Genomic DNA, 17,074 nt, shown 5'->3' with positions numbered 1-17,074 from the left:
AGTTTGTTTGGTTGTTATGTACACAGCAGGCCACGCTTGGCCTCAGCTCCATACACTGGTTGAGGTGATTGAGTGGGCCGTGTAAGATCAGACAGGTGCATGGACAGGGTGGTGTGTCAACTACGTGCAGACAGAACATGATTCATGCAGCACAGCTCCTTGGTCTAGAATAGGCTGTGAAGGTCATTGGAAAAAAATATATACTGTATATGTATGTACATGTAAAATGCAATAGTTTCTGCATTATATGAATGAGCATTATTGTTAAATCTATTGGCAAACATGGATTATAGATTTCCTTTTCAAACAGACTAGAGTGCAACAAGATTTTATGAATGGATTGAGCTGTTGCCGTGTCGCTAGACAAAACAATGATGATTGATGTATTTAGTCCATCTGTCCTGAGTAATAAAGTCATAAAACAAGTGAGGAATGAGCTGTTCCATGAAAATATTTTCTTCTAACCCTTCGGCTGACCCTACACTCAAGCATCATTCTGTCCCATGACTCACAAAGCAGCAAATCCTATTTGAACATGCAAAATGTATCACCTATGTAGTATGTGCGTGTGTTCAGTGACATGCTTTCTCAGATGGCCTCTCTACACAAGAGGTTATATACAATGGGACATCACAAATGTGTCATTAATACACTGTACCCTCATTACTATCCAATGACTGAAGGTAAACGTCACCTTGACTTTGTGGCCCGTAAACAGTGATTTCATGGCTGTAAACTAGCCCCACTCTCAATGCAGCTTCATGGCATTATTATTACTTTTCTTAATAAGGACATTTGAAAGAAGTGATTAAGTTAGAGTTCAGGTCATATGGTCTGCATTCTGGATTTTCTCGGTGGGTGGTCAACTGGATAGGGAAATAGACACATTTTGGTTGCTATCTCTGAAAAACAATTCCCTCCCGTATCACAAAACTATATGCAGTCGACGGACTCAACCCCCTTTTACAATATCACTGCAAATTTCTGCCCATAACCAAAGCAAAGACATCTGTTCTGAAACAATTATTTTCAGCATGCAATGTTGTAATAAATCTGAGTTTGACAACAGATATTTTGTCCTTGCAATGTAATGACAGCTTAACACTATTTATTAGGAAAGGAAGTGTTAATGCATTGTACTCTGGGAATTTTGTACAAATCACACTTCCAGTCACTGTTTTCACTCCTTGATGTCCACAACATGCCTCACAATAATTATGTAAACATGAGAGAATGGAACTTTAGATGTATGTTGCCTCATAGGCAAGAGACTACAATGGTCAGACTTGGTCATAATGCCCCCATTTTATCATGTTTTGGCATGCTAGACCATTTGACAGCCTGGCAAAACAGAAATTGAGATAAGGAAAGCTTTGAATGTCCCCCTTTACGTAGGCAGCTCTAAAGTAGAAGACAGATGAGGAAGAGGAAGGGGATAGTGTTCATTTGTTGGCATGAACACATTGTTTCTATTCTCTTTTTCATGAACACAGGGAGGAGTACTAATATATCTGTAGTGACTAGAGCCCAACTGATATATCGGTCGGACAATATTATTATTCTTTGTGTGTGTGTGTGTGTGTGTGTGTGTGTGTGTGTGTGTGTGTGTGTGTGTGTGTGTGTGTGTGTGTGTGTGTGTGTGTGTGTGTGTGTGTGTGTGTGTGTGTGTGTGTGTGTGTGTGTGTGTGTGTGTGTGTGTGTATGTGTGTGGGCCCAATGGGCCCCTGTAGGCTGCACTTATTGTAGAGGCCTCAACAGGATTATGAATATACTGTACATATACTGTACATACTGTACAGTATATCCCCTCAATCAGCTGGCAGAGGGCTATGCGCTGTCCATGGTGCTGAAATCTATCCTCAGGTGGTTGTTGTCTTATGAAGTTACAGTATAAGCACTTTTACAGTGAATCGTTGTCTAATATGAAGATATAAACACCATGAGAGTGAGTCATGTTGTCTTGAAGTTATAAACACTTAACTCCTGGGGCTTGTAAAGTTCAGCATACCCAGGATATATCTTTCCCTTATCTGACTTTGTTAACCCTACAACCATAATCACGCTAAGTGGTCACACAAAGGTGGTTATCGACTCGGTAAGTCAACCCATTATTCCCCAATCTAGCCATGAGCTAGATAAAAAGGGGAAGTTGAAAATGGGCGGCATTTGTCACAAACGACCAACCACAAACAGGGACAATTCCTCTGGCAACAGAGTTGCATATTACACAAACAAAACAATAATGACAAACTATATAATATTAATACAACCAATTTAAACATACAATCTAGCTGCCAAATGTAGGAAGGACAGCTGGCAACAATTCTGTGAATTTGTCTATTCCCTTAAATGAATGTGTTTCTTAGATATATTCTTAAGACAATCTTATGACAGTTTTAGCCGTACTCTTTCAGCTGCAACCCTGGTGGTGTAAAACAGAATTGGGAGCAAATAAAAAATAAAAATGTAATTCAAAGCAGTAAGGATAGGCTTAAATTACATTCATACTGTAACTGTACAAATACAAGGCTTTAGTGCTTCACTCAGTCTCCGTTGTAGGATGATATGGCAAGGCGAGGAAAAGCACGTTAATTTGTATTGCATATTTCAACAACAAGGCATTTCAAAGTGCTTAGCATCACAACATTAAGACAGAGCATTAAGACCAAGTGCAAAAGAAACACATCATAAAAGGACATTTACAAAAACAAGCTAAAATAAATCAGAACGATAGCCTAACAATATAATTGCAGTGCAGAAAGATTACCCAAACAAAACACCCCCCAAAAAACTAAAAGACAGCATCAAACAGAAAGGTCTTCAGCTTCAGTTTAAAAGAACTGAGAGTTGCAGTAGACTTGCAGTTTCCTGAGAGTTTGTTCCAGATATGTGGTGCATAAAAACGGAGTGCTGCTTCTCCACATTTAGTTCTTACTCTGGGTCCCAGATGAAATGAGAAGTCTGGATGGTTCATGATGCCGGCACAAGATCAGAAATGTATTTTGGACATAAACCAACAGTAGTAGTTTGAAATCAATTATTTAACAGACAAGGAGCCAGTGTAAAGTGGAGTGATATGATATGATCTCTCTTGGTACTGTATTAGTAAGGTCTCAAGCACCAGTGTTCTGAATCAACAAAATGTTTTAGTGAGACCTGTTAAGACACTGTTACCTTCGAGTCTACGGAAGATGAACAAGTTTTTTTCCAGTTTAGGTCCTTTAATCTTTGATATATTCTTAAGGTGATAGTAGGCTGACTTTGTAATTTCTTAAATGTGGCCTTTGAAATTCATGTCTATGAGTCCATGATTATACCAAGATTTCTGACTTGGGTTGTGGTTTTTAACAATTGAAGCTGTTTCTTTATTAGAAGCATTACAAAAATATAATTGACCCAATGCCACATGCTTAACAACCAAACAAGATATCAAAATAAGAGCACACAAAAACCCCTTACAAAGAAAACAGAATGGAAACAACCACAGAGACAAAATCAAATCGAATAAATAATCCCTAACTACACTCAAACCTAAATGAAGCTTCAGTCAAACACTTTCATCAGGATTGACCATTTATTGCAATGATATTGTATTCAGTGTGGCGATGTGACTCTGCTCCTGTGATACTGCAGATTATCTGTGGCAAGCATAACACAGAATCTGAGATCACTAACCCCCCTGAAGCAGAGCCTAAAATACAGAGTTGTTGCATGAACATAACATTGAACCCTTCAAGGGCATAAGTTACGATACATGGATAACTTCACTCCATAGAATCATACATGTAAAGGGCCTTCAGGGGCATAAGCTAAGATACGCAGATATCATACAATCCACAGAATCATACATTTAAATGAGATGGCACAGGGGGAGGTTGGGGAGGTGGAGGGGGTTTGATCACAGACAGCTGCAGGAACAGAGCTGTGACCAATGCTGAGCATGAAGTATGAAGAGTGAACAGTCTTCTGGTTCAAAAGAGCACCTAAATGAACCATCAGATTGAGGGAGTATGTGTTGGTGAGTTGAGTGAGCTGGATGTGGCGAACCGCCTGGCTGCTAGGCTATGTATGAATTATCTTGTTAGCAAATGAGAATGAAGGAAGATATAGAGTGAGGTGAGCATGAAGACCGCCTGATTGCCATGCCTGCCTGAACTATCGCAATGCTCGATCTTACATCAGACATCCAACAAAACACACATTAACACAAATAACTCACTCTCATGGCCCAGCTTAGTATTTTATCCTAGCATACAGTGGCTAATGACTGCAGAACTACAACAATTCTGTAATTCCCTGGTGATATTATAAGGTGCTTTTATGCCTAATAGACTATTGAAGCTTTCTTCAGTGCAATATTATTTATTCTATGGTGCTCCCCAAAGTAAGGCAAGACATTTTTAAGATGGGCAGCACTAGAGAGAAATTGAGAATCACTGTGACCAGTGCCTCTGTTCGCTGTGTTCAAGGCAGACCACATCAATGGGAATCCCATAGAGGCCTATCAGTGGATGGCCAGCCAAGGGAACCCCCAGTAATTTCCATTTATTACGGAATTTCGCAGCTGGGTCAACACTGAATACAAAAGCGTTGAACATTATCTGCCCCCACACAGGATCTGAGAACAGATCAAACCTCATAGCTATTGTTGTGACTGTTGGATATGCTAGGGTCCTGCGTCAGAACTGAGGTAAGCACATTAAAGCCCATTCATTACATGTATAAACAAAACAGTTAATGCTGTCACAGAAACAGCAGAGTGGGGATTTCAGGTCATGCTGAATCTGAAATGCTAATTGAAAGAGGATTGGCCATTTTATTTGTCCAAGGGCTTTTCTCATCTCCTTTAATATTTTGTAATACATACAGATATTGTCCCTGGTAACCTTCCATCACAAAGCAAGGTACTGATCTAACACTGACTACAGTAAATATTGATACGCATTATGTTGTGCTGTCAAATACTGTGTGACGTTCTAACCAGGTCGTCAGTCCTCCATCCTGGAGTATTTCTGAGCCCTGAGAAACCCATTAATGTTTAACTAGGGCTATAGAGGCAGCGGATGCTTTTAGGCCAAACTTTATAGCTCAAACTAGCAGGCTATGCTTGCGTACGTTCTGCGTTAAGAGCTTCCGCTGCACTCCACTGGGTAAACGACAACATACATTTTGCAAAGAGAAAAATTGTCCTTTGTCTTAAATCTAAATGTTTTTCTCAGTTGGTGGGGAGAATTAGCCACATCATTATGTCTTATTGTTGAACAAGTATGATATAGTAGGCCTACCATACTACTGTAGAACATTAAACATTTTATCATGTATCAAATTTCTTCAAGTCTAAATTCGGGGTTTGTGTATGTATATTTTTTGATGAATTGTTCTCCAGTCTAGCACTTCCATTCTGAGTCATGCCAGTGAGTGCATCATTATAGAAAAATCAATGCTTCTAGGAATATGTATCCATAAGGATTCTCAATCAACTCTACAGCACATTCTGGGCATTTTCCACTTGGTACTGAGTATTTCACAGCCTCTTGGGTGTCCATCAAGTTAGTATGCACAGACCTAGCAATAATTTACCAGCTCATGGCACACTGTCTACACACATATGCTAGGTAAAATAATTATGATAATAATCATAATCATAATCATAATTATCATAATAATAATAATAATAATAATAATAATAATAATAATAATAATAATAATAATAATACAACACAGAAAGGATTTAACAGCACCAGTCTGTGTGGCACTATCATTTTTATTTACTGAATAAACTGAATAGAAATCATCATCTACCGGGGTGAAACTTTCCCTTCAAGGTTTCTGGTTTCTTGGTATATTTTTAATTAGTTGAAAGGTCAGAAGGAAAAGGCCGGCTTATGCCTAATTTATGCTTTCTTGTACGACGGTGTTGTACACTGAACATAGTATCTACAAACCCGCAAAGCGTTGCATCTGCAATGCATTATGAGCTTGTAGAATGGCTAATTTTGGCATATGACACCGTTTAATGACGAAGTATAAATCGGGCTTTAGGAGAAATATGCCTTAATGGTAATAAGAGATGGAGAATGTCTCATGCCAGCTAATGAGGTGGCCATGTTTATGTCTCATTCAGCTAATGATCATCAGAGTGCATCAAGACTAGAGGAAACTGAGGTAATCATTTGTCATCCACAGAACTATCTGCTAATATGTATGAGGCAAGAAGGAGGTAATGAGATTTATATCATTTTTGTGGTATTGATGAGGTCACTATTGTTTTTGAGGATGAAATTAATTTTAGCAAATCAATTCTGACTGCGCATAAACAGAACAAAATACACTACAGTATATGGCAATATCAGCCACATTGTAAAAAGGAAATAATGTACAAAAGCCTGACAAACTATTCATTTTGTTCATTATTTATTTCATATAAAAGTGTGGTTCACAGTACAAAATTAAAATAAATATTTCAACATAGAAATGAATAAATAAAGAAGTGCTCTGGTTCAAGTTATGATGCTAGAGAGAGGCAAATCACATTCACCCAGAATACAGTCTCTTTTCATTGTGGACATTTTGTTCACTACTTTAAAGCGAAGAGAGCACTGGCAGATGTCTCCTTCAGATATACTATCGAAGAAGAAATCCTCGTTAAAGATGGGATTACGGCTCTTCCTGATGACCGTGCTGCGTTGCTTCTGGACCTTTCCCGGAATCAAGGAGATGCTAATGCTGCAGTTGATGCTTTTGGAGTCCACAGAACGCGCATAGAGCCCCTCTGCACTTATCAAGCGAACTCGTAACCTTTGGTTGTCGGGACAGTACTCTGCCGAGAGGCGCAGGCTGCCGTCTTTACCTACTGGTACCATAGTCTCCTTCATCACCCGCTCCCTGTGCAGAGTCAAGTCCAAGGGGAAGAAGGTGGGTGGCACCAGGCCAAAGCTGTTGGACAGGCCCCCCACCACCCCGTCAGATGACCTTCTCATCACATTGGGGCTGTTATCTGTGGAGCTGCTCTCATCTGTGGACAGGGAGTTGTTCCTGACCACTACTGGCTTCCTCACGTTCCTGGACAGCAGGCGTTCATGGCTCAGTGCTTTGAAGAGGGAGGGCTTGTCGGGACACCTGCTCAGCAGCGGTGAGCTGAATGGCGAGGACTCTGTGGAAGATGTGGTGTCACTATCCAGCGTGACCTGTCTGTTCAGCGAGTAGAACCTCGGGGACAGCCTGGAGGTCAGGCTGTTGAGGCTGAAGGAGGAGGGCGAGGTGGAGCGGGACACGTTGGGGCACGTGCTGGACCTGCCCCGGGGCAAGAGCAGGGGCATGGAGCCTGGTTCGGTATGGAAGAGAGACTCCTTCCGCCTGGTGTGGGGGCTTTCCAGTAAGGTGCAAAATCCATAACAGGTCTGTGCTTTGGCCATGTGTGGAAGCGATAGGGCTGCCTGGCTGTGGGGGTCTGCGTTCGTGGTCTCCTCGTCGCTGCCGTCATAGGGGCTGTCGTCTACACTCTCCACCTGGATGATGTGTGGGCTGAGGAGCTCATTACACAAAATCTCCCCTTTGGAGGTGGCCCTCTCGCAGTGAGACGCCCTGGAGATGGGGGCTCTGTGCTCTGTGTTCTTGGCCTCCTGCATAGATGTGATGTTGGGAGGTATGCAGAACTCTGGGATGGTGTCGGGGGTGATAACGTTAGGGCAGAGGGAGCTCCTCTTGGCTTTGTCCGATTTCTCCCCGAACATGAAGTCACCAAGTCTGAAGCTGTACTCGGCCGAGGGTAGAGGCAGGTTGGTTCTCTCCACCGACACACGGATTTTGTCCACCACCCACATGGGCCCTCCAACAGAGATGTCCAAAACTGTTCAAAAACAAAAAGGATATGCTTGTTATATGTACTGCTCTATGTTCCTAACAATAAGAAATTATATGAAAGCAAGTTTCTATTTGTAAACCACTCGAAAAAACATGTTTAAAACAGCTCTTGTAGTTGCTATGTTGAGAGGTATGCTTACCCAGGATTGAAATACAGGCAAATCCACAAGACTAGAATCTCGTACAGGATTGTCAGATAACTGAGGGTAAACGCGTGGGGTCTTGATCTCTGAGGCTCTCCTGACAGCAGTCTCTCCCTTCTCAAGACCAGTTCATATACGTGGGCATCTGAGAGGCTCAGGCGGTTTAAATAAGGCTGACACCAGCGGGTCTAACACACTCCCCCCCTGCTCCGACAGGATCCTCCCTCTTTCCTTTCCCACTTGTTCCCATGGCAATACCCAAGCTGCAACAGAGCTCAATTGCTCCCACAGGAAAAGCCACATGGAAGGTTCAACAAGTTAAGCATACTCCTTTGAGTGTGAACAGTCATGTTTAACCAAAGGAAATATTTCAAGTTTGTTTTTCCACGTATGTAAATGAGATGATATCAGTGACCTTGATCTGTGAACATAAACAATGTGAAATGGTAACAGTTTGTGCTGGGACAAATTTAGAGCACTTGAACTGCTTTAACCTTTAGTTGTGAAAGTTTTGGAGATAAAACCTGGGCTTTGCTAGTTTGGGTCAAGCATGTTCTCATCAATTTGTTAGCCCATTCAATCCAGGAATGCATCTGTGACATTTTAGCTATTTTTTGGAAAATGTGTGCAAATCTTTATTTTATAAAAAAAAAATATATATATTTTGTAAAATCGGAACCTCAGGTCTTAATGGGTTAAGCAATGGACAATTATTCCTTATAAAACATTACTTGTTTGCTTGGCTTATCGCTGACGTTAGAAGCTTTAGTGAAGTTAAGCTTATTGAACACACACAAGTCACGTGTAAGGATATCCGTGTCAGACTCATTTTTTGAATATTGCTTACAGTGCACACATGTTGGCCTTTGCATTTTCAAGATAAAGAATTATTGAGTGCAGGTGTTTGCTCTCACGCTATTTAAAGCGGAGTATAGTACCAGAATGCACAAGTTCAAGTTTGTTCAACTTTGGCCTCTGGCATTGGGAGAGGGTTTCTGACATTGCAAATACAAGTAGGCCTACTAACAGGAGTTAAAGTGTGCAGGCTGGACTCCTTTCTACTGTATGCAGATGTAGTCTAGGCTAGCCATGCACAACATCTGTGATTTGTATACAGTATCTAACTGTTTCTCTCTAGAGAGTTGCTCACTCCGCTTACTTAGATTAATTAGCTATAAATACAGAGAAAGAACCTGAGAGCACCACAATCTGTGGATGCTTTTAAAAGAGGACTAAAGACCTACCTTTTTAATGAAGCGTTTTTTAAGCTATATCCTACAACTAACATTACAACATTGTAAACACCTTTATCCCTCTTCAGATAAACTAAAAACTACTAAGCAACTACAATTTAAGCATTTAGATGCTCTTATCCAGAGCGACTTATCGTTATAATATTATCTATATAGCATACTGTATGTGAATAACATACTGTCATGTAATGCTTCTTGAAGAGAGGAAAGTGGGTGGGTATGTATTTGTATCTATAGTTACATCTTTATTTTGATGTCAGTGCTACCCTCTTGTGGTAAGAAAAATCTACCATGAAAAAAAAACATGAAAGAAAAGGATTTTATGCACAAAAGAATACATCTATCTATCTATCTATCTATCTATCTATCTATCTATCTATCTATCTATCTATCTATCTATCTATCTATCTATCTATCTATCTATCTATCTATCTATCTATCTATCTATCTATCTATCTACAGTATCTATCTCTCTGTCTGTCTGTCTGTCTGTCTGTCTGTCTGTCTGTCTGTCTATGTAGCCATCTAAGTAGTTAGTTAGCTATGTATATGTATAGATATATAGTATCTAATCTGCCCAATACTACTAGTCAACAGTGAAGCATTGCCACAGGTTAGTACCACAAATATAATCAACCTACACATCATATGTAGCCCAAACGTATTTATTTTGAACAATTACTGTTCTTCATTTCTTTTAAAATATATATATATATCTTACTGTGGATGTACATTAAAGTGTCTGACCCTAAAGACACCAAGATTCACTACTGTATATGTTTGATACATTATCATATTGAAACATTCATATTAAAACAATCTGACAATTACATTATGCTACAAAATATATATATATATATATTTTGGCCATTTGAAATTAGCCGATTTGCGATTTTGGGGCGGTGAAACCGCCCTATATGTGAGGTTTGGATATTTGCACCCCAAATCCTGCGCTGTGATTGGCCACCAGTGTACCCCCCTAACCCTGCACCGTGATTGGCCAATCACAAAAAAAACACATTTATGTTTTTTTTAAGTTAGGGGTGTTGGTCCACAGTATTACTTTTCTTTAAGTGAACTTCCATCACTGTGATGACCACTGTGACCACACCGCCCACTTCACACTGGGTGTGATTTTTTATACATTTTAAAACTTGTGAAATGGGACATTCTGCATAATGAGTACTTTCTACTTTTGTTACTTTAAGTACATTTTGATACAAATACTTTTGTACTTTTACTCAAGTAAATGTTGAATACAGGACTTTCACTTGTAACAGAGTAGTTCTACATGGTGGTATTGATATTTGTACACAAGTAAATAAATTGAGTACTTTTTACACCACTGCCTCTACCACATCGACAACCTTTTTTTCCTCTTAGTCATGACAAGATGCATACTGCTCTGTCAGGCCAAGGTTCGAGTGGAGTCATTAGTTGCCCTGTGTAACCACGTACCTAGGCTACATCAAGACAGCATGATGTCATGGCTAAGTGTATGCCAGGAAAAAGGAAGGTGCTTCTGAGAAATCTTTTCCAGAATGTCTGAATCGCATCATTAACTCAAGAGTGTCTCAATCAGTTAATTAGCTGACCAGATGAAGTGCTGCTGTCAGGGTCTGAATCCAACTCAGCCTGTGATGCATGTCTCCCTTAACTCAACCCTCTGTTTCCTTTCTTCTTTCTTACTTCCCTGACTTTCTTCACAGTCATTTACCTGTCTGAATGAAGACATCTAATCTGATAAGCTAAATCTTATGACATTTTATATTAAATAGATCTTGACCTAACGGGCAGCAGTGTTTAAAAAGTATAGGCAATACGTCTGGTTGAGATAAGTGTTTTGCTAAAGCTTTATTTTACCGTCCAATATCCTAATAATATTGTTATCAAATTAATGTATTATCAATCATACAAGTTTAATGACCATTTATTCAATTTCACAAGGTCTTGATTTACAGTCTGACTGTTCCCTAGTCAAAATATTCTATAGGATTTTCCAAATGTTCAATAGAATCCTATAGGATTATGAAATTCCTTCATATGGATTTTCCAATGTTCCAATATAATTCCTATAGGATTCGGAATTCCTATAAGGAGTTTTCCAATGTTCCAATAGAATCCTATAGGATTCTGAATTCCTATAAGAATCTGGTAGGAGTTTTCTAATGTTCCAATAGAATATACGGGATTCTGAATATTGCACATTTCTGTCACCTCTATCATAATCTTATTGAAATCCTGTTCCCTGCTGGAAATGTTACTGGCTGTGGGCTGTGGGCTATGGAACTAAAAAGCTTCCTGTCGTCTGAGTTTGAGAAAAGCTGTTCTTTAAGGCAGTGGTTCTCTGTGTCCACTCAGTCAAACTCAAAGAGGTGTGTGTGTGTGTGTGTGTGTGTGTGTGTGTGTGTGTGTGTGTGTGTGTGTGTGTGTGTGTGTGTGTGTGTGTGTGTGTGTGTGTGTGTGTGTGTGTGTGTGTGTGTGTGTGTGTGTGTGTGTGTGTGTGTGTGTGTGTGTGTGTGTGTGTGTGTGTGTGTGTGTGTGTGTGTGTGTGTGTGTGTGTGTGTGTCATTCTGTCATTTTGTGGACAGCTAATCTCTGGCACCGTTGGCTTGATCGCAGCGAAACTGTGCACACACACTCCCTGGATGCCAGAGCAGAACCTCTGCTCCAATTTTTTCACATGGGCCTTTTATAGCGCCACCAGGAGGCCGATTTGTGCAAAACACATTTTTGAACAGTACTCCTACAGATTTTGGCCAAAAATCCCCCAAATCGGTATCAGTATCTCTATAGTCATTAAAAGAAACGGCTCATTTCAGATTTTTCATATTCCATCCTGATTGGCAAAAATTGTCTCTCAAAGTTTGCAGGAGTAGCCTACTCCGTTTCGAACAAAATGCCTCAAATCATGAACACAGCATGCAATTTCCGTGAAATTTTGCACACACATTCCCATTAGGCCGGGAAGAAATGCCATTTGAAAATGTTTAAATCAGCCTCATGGTGGCGCTGTAACAGGCCGATTCGTGTTTTTACCTATAACTGCACCGATCAGTGTAAAACTTTGTATGCACAATCTCTAGAGGCCAAGGAAAAACCTTTGCCCTGCATTTTTGACATTTTCACATTTGCCTTTTATAGCGCCACCAGGAGGCAGACTTATGTAAAACACATTTTTTGATATTAAGCCTTCAGATTTGATCCAAATTTCATGCAAATCGGTACACATGATCTCTATAGTCATGTGATCAAGACGGATCTGTTTGATTTTTCATATTCCATCCTGATTGGCTAACATTGACATGTAATGTTTGCAGGAGTGGCCCGTTTTGAACAAAATGCAGCAAATCATGAACGCAGCGTCCGATTGCGGTGAAACTTTGAATGCACATTTGCACTACGTTGAGGAACAAATGCCACCCTTTTAACATTGGCCGGTTATTCGCGCCACCAGCAGGTCAAATTTAGCAAAACACATTTTTAGAACAAAATGCCTCAAATCATGCATGCAGTGTAGAGCTTTAATCGGGCCTAAATATTTGAGCCCGGCTCGACCCAGCCCGACAGAACTTCAAGCCCGGCCCGACCCAAAGCCCGATACATAATTGACACATTGGGCCCAGCCCAGCCCGTAGCCCGTCATAAACAAGCTTAATTGCTGCATGCAGCCTTTTTTCTCATAAAATCTTGGTAATTCGTTAAGAACAGGAGTCATTCACCCTTTTCCAACAGTCTGTTAGAAAAAAAGAATATGCTACAAATTAATTAATATATGCATTTATTTGGATAAAAAAATAAATTGCATTTTGTTGCCTAGCCCAGCCCGACCCAAAGCCCGACAAATACGTGACCAATTGGACCCGGCCCAGCCCGTGCCGACGGGCCGGGTCGGGTCCCGTCGGGCTCGGGCAAAAATCTTAAGCTCTAATGCAGTGTCCGATTGCCGTGCACGGCCTAGGAATAAATGGCACCCTTTTCACATTGGCCTATTATAGCGCCACCAGGAGGCCATAATAACCTACCTGACCTGGCGGAGACTTGTGCTCCGAGGAGCACTTTTTCTAGTTTTCTATGTTTCTGGCCTGGCAACTGTGAGCACCTTGAGGAATTATTATGCTATAATTTATATTTTTTATGTTAATTTCAGTAACGTTTTCTCTAGCTTTTAATTGTTAAAAGCATGGCTGTTGTCAGCAGTCAAACAAGTCATTGTTAAATAATTACAGTATCATAAATAAATACTATGGTCCCAAAAGACAGGGATTTACATTTCTGGGTCATTGCTGAAAAAATCTGTATACCCCTGGCTTATAATATAGACTATAAACTGTAGCCTATGCCTTTTATAACCTTGTTAACACCATATTCACAATAATTAGTTTTTCCCCTCTAAAAGAACATTAATTTATTTCCAAATGTTCAACTACAGTAGTTGTTGTTTATATGCATTCCCATTAGAGGGCAGTATAGAGTTAGAAAACAAGACAACAGAAACCATACAGTAGGAGTAGGAGATTATGGTGGGAGATAAAGCTGAGAGCTCATTTGAATAGCTTTCTTGCCTTATTGTATGCTATTTATGACCCGTTTCCACACATTATAAATGTCAGCAGGATCCTCTGGTGCATCACTACGTCCACAGGGAATTATAGGAGACACAGAATTCATCTTGGAAGTAGCCTAATCTTTGAAATGCACACAGCTATAGCAGTGCCAGTGGTATATCAGTGCACAGTTTTTATGAGTTACTTTTCACTAGAAATTGCTCTGGTGTAGAACATTACATTTACATTTTACATTTACAAGTACATATACTTAAAAGTACACTTTTGAGTAATTTTTACTTTACTGAAGTGTTTCCAATTTTCAATACTTTTACTTCTACTCCATTACATCTCAAAGGCAAATATTGTACTTTACTCCGCTGCAATTATTTGAAAACTTTAGTTACTATAGTTACTTTGTAGATTTTGATTATTATTAGAAGATTGTTATTATTATTAAAATAAATTTCAAACGATTTTTATACATTTGAAAAGTTGTGAAATGGGACATTCTGCATAATGAGTACTTTTACTTTTACACTTTAAGTATATTTTGATACCAAATGTTGTACTTTTACTCAAGTAAATTTAGAATTTTGAGTATTTCTACATTTACTTAAGTATAAAATGTGAGTATACTTTTTCCACCATGCTGCACCTGAATAAACCTATACCCTATTATGAACTTGAGACTGAAGTAACCTTAGCCTGGCTGTGAGGCCCGTATCCCTCCATCCTATTTGTTAACGATGGATTGCGTAGCTGTCTCTTGCTGTTTGATGTGGACGGAGGCCCCTCTGGTTATACAATATCATCTTTCATGTGTCATCGATCTTGTGTCAAGGTGTGGCAAAGCACAGTATTGAGGTCTATATTCCACTGATGCCTGGTCTACACTGACAGGCTTTTGGCAGGTATGCCTCACTGCCCAAAGCCACATCTGACTAGTTCACAAAGGATGCGGGGCCAAGGGTCTCTCCAAGAGAGAAAACACAACCATTCAGCATCTCTCTCTCTCTCTCTCGCTCTCTCTCTCTCTCTCTCTCTCTCTCTCTCTCTCTCTCTCTCTCTCGCTCTCTCAGTGGTGTAAAGTAACTAAGTACATTTACTCAAGTACTGTACTTAAGTACAATTTAGAGGTATTTTTGACTTTAGTGGAGTATTTCCAATATTCAATACCTTTACTTCTACTCCACTACATCTCTGAGGAAAATATTGTACTTTTACTCCACTACAATTATTTGAAAACTTTAGTTACTAATTACTTTTTAGATTTGGATTTTTATTACTAAACATACAGTAACCACTTAAGCTCTCTATATATTTGGGCTATTTGAAAATAGCCGATCTAGAAGCTCACAATGAGTCGCATCTCGTGAGCTTGTAGATCTGCTATTTTCGAAAGATTTTTATACATTTTGGATATGGGATATTCTGCTAAATGAGTACTTTTACTTTTGGTACTTGAAGTAGGCTATATGTTGATGCCAATACTGTACTTTTACTCAAGTACATTTTGCATACTGGACTTTTACTAGTAACAGAGTATTTCTACATGACGGTATTGATACTTTTACTTTTACATTGATTTTTCCACCACTGCTTTTTCTCTCTCTCTCTCTCTCTCTCTCTCTCTCTCTCTCACTCTCTCACTCTCTCTCTCACACGCACGCACGCACTCGCACGCAAGCACGCACGCTTGCACACACACACACACACGCACCCACCCACACACGCACACGCACACGCACACACACGCACACGCACACGCACACGCGCACACACACACACACACACACACACACACACACACACACACACACACACACACACACGTGCTTGCCTTCCACAAGCAGGCACACTCAGGAACTGTACGATTGTGTTAGCCCCATTTTGGAAGACATGAGGGACAGCATTCCGGAAAATTAGAGCTTCCGAGATCAGTGCTTAACTGTATGGGATCCATACTCCCTTAGATTGTATTTTCAAACCAATTTTCTGATATAGGATTTTTTTTATTTATGTTTTTTTTTTTTTACATTTCTTTAATTGAAAATCATAATTTTCTGATATAGGATTTTTTTTTATTTATTTATGTTTTTTTTACATTTCTTTAATTGAAAATCATAATTTTCTGATATAGGATTTTATTTATTTATTTATGTTTTTTTTTTTTTACATTTCTTTAATTGAAAATCATAATTTTCTGACATAGGATGCATTTCATCTGAAAACCAAATACACCAAATACAGAATGTGTGTGTGACGCGCTTTCTTTAGTTGTGCCGCATATATACAATCAATTGTGATTTAAAACATTGTAATATTTCCACTATACACTAAAAATCCTCGGTGTTCATTTAACTCTGAGAGTGTACAAATGGAACCAAATGGACCCGTACGCAGTGTTGCCAGGTTTTGAGAGAGAACAAGTAAGCAGGCATGTGAAAACAAGCCCAAAAGAAGCGAGCCCTTCGCCCTTTAAACATATACATTGGCTATTTGAAAATAGGCGATCTACAAGCTCACAACGCGTCGCTTGGAGATCTGCAATTTTAAAATAAATATCTTAAAGAACATTCATTGAAACATTTCATTGAAACATTTTAACAACACAAATCTTGTATGGGGGTCCCTGGCATAAAACATTTTCAGTTGGGGGACAAATACATATTAATTTGGGGGTCCATGATATGAACATGTTTGAGAACCACTGGTTTATACATTTTTTTTAAACAAGCCCAAAAAAACCCGCAACCACCAATATTTACAAGCAACTTCACAGAAAAAGAAGCCCTTATAATGACAAGCTAGCCCTGGTCCAGAGCGTATAGTGAGTTCTCTCACTATAACGCTCTGGACCAGCGGGGCTAATAATAATAAGCGGACATGGCAACCCTGCCCGTTGAGGGTCCTCTCTCTCTCTCTCTCTCATGGAGGATTTGACTGTGTGCGATAGGCTGAACGAGGAGGGGCTTCAGATACCGTGGAGGAGGCAGGGAGTGCTGCTCATCTCAACCGCTTGCAGTGTGTGTGTGTGTGTGTGTGTGTCGTCTACATCCATGTATTAACCACCACAAACACATACCAGGTAGGATTTTGCCTTTCTTTCTTTTTCTTCTTGTTGTTGTTCTTTTCAGATCTTCCCGACATGTTTGTGGGCACTGACACTGTAGTTTGGATGGAATCATCACGTCCTACATGGGGGTCCTTCACATTCAGAAGGGCAGCGGTTGGTGTTCGATGTAAAGGCTGAGAACATCGCAGA

The 17,074-nt window shown here is 39.8% G+C and overlaps 2 protein-coding genes across 4 annotated transcripts in view; one reads left to right on the top strand and one right to left on the bottom strand.

The window, feature by feature from the left end:
* Positions 1-6,435: 6,435 nt before the first annotated feature.
* c2cd4a (C2 calcium dependent domain containing 4A) lies at positions 6,436-8,126 on the bottom strand. Its single transcript, XM_080437179.1, has 2 exons — positions 8,004-8,126; positions 6,436-7,849 (listed from the first exon to the last, which is right to left on the bottom strand). The coding sequence occupies exon 2, from the start codon at positions 7,821-7,823 to the stop codon at positions 6,501-6,503; it is 1,323 nt and encodes a 440-aa protein (XP_080293305.1). The 5' UTR covers positions 7,824-7,849; positions 8,004-8,126; the 3' UTR covers positions 6,436-6,500.
* Positions 8,127-16,798: 8,672 nt separating this feature from the next.
* tln2b (talin 2b) overlaps positions 16,799-17,074 on the top strand; it is a 131,626-nt gene continuing 131,350 nt past the window's right edge. For all 3 annotated transcript variants that reach the window (XM_080437393.1, XM_080437392.1, XM_080437394.1), the window contains exon 1: positions 16,799-16,897. The gene's annotated coding sequence lies outside the window, so the exon portion shown is untranslated. The remainder of the gene's footprint in view (positions 16,898-17,074) is intronic.

The sequence above is a fragment of the Gymnoscopelus braueri genome (assembly GCF_963280865.1).
Source record: "Gymnoscopelus braueri genome assembly, chromosome: 9".
Taxonomy (NCBI): domain Eukaryota; kingdom Metazoa; phylum Chordata; class Actinopteri; order Myctophiformes; family Myctophidae; genus Gymnoscopelus; species Gymnoscopelus braueri.
Note: the sequence above shows the minus strand (reverse complement) of the source record. Positions and strands in the feature narration are given on the sequence as shown.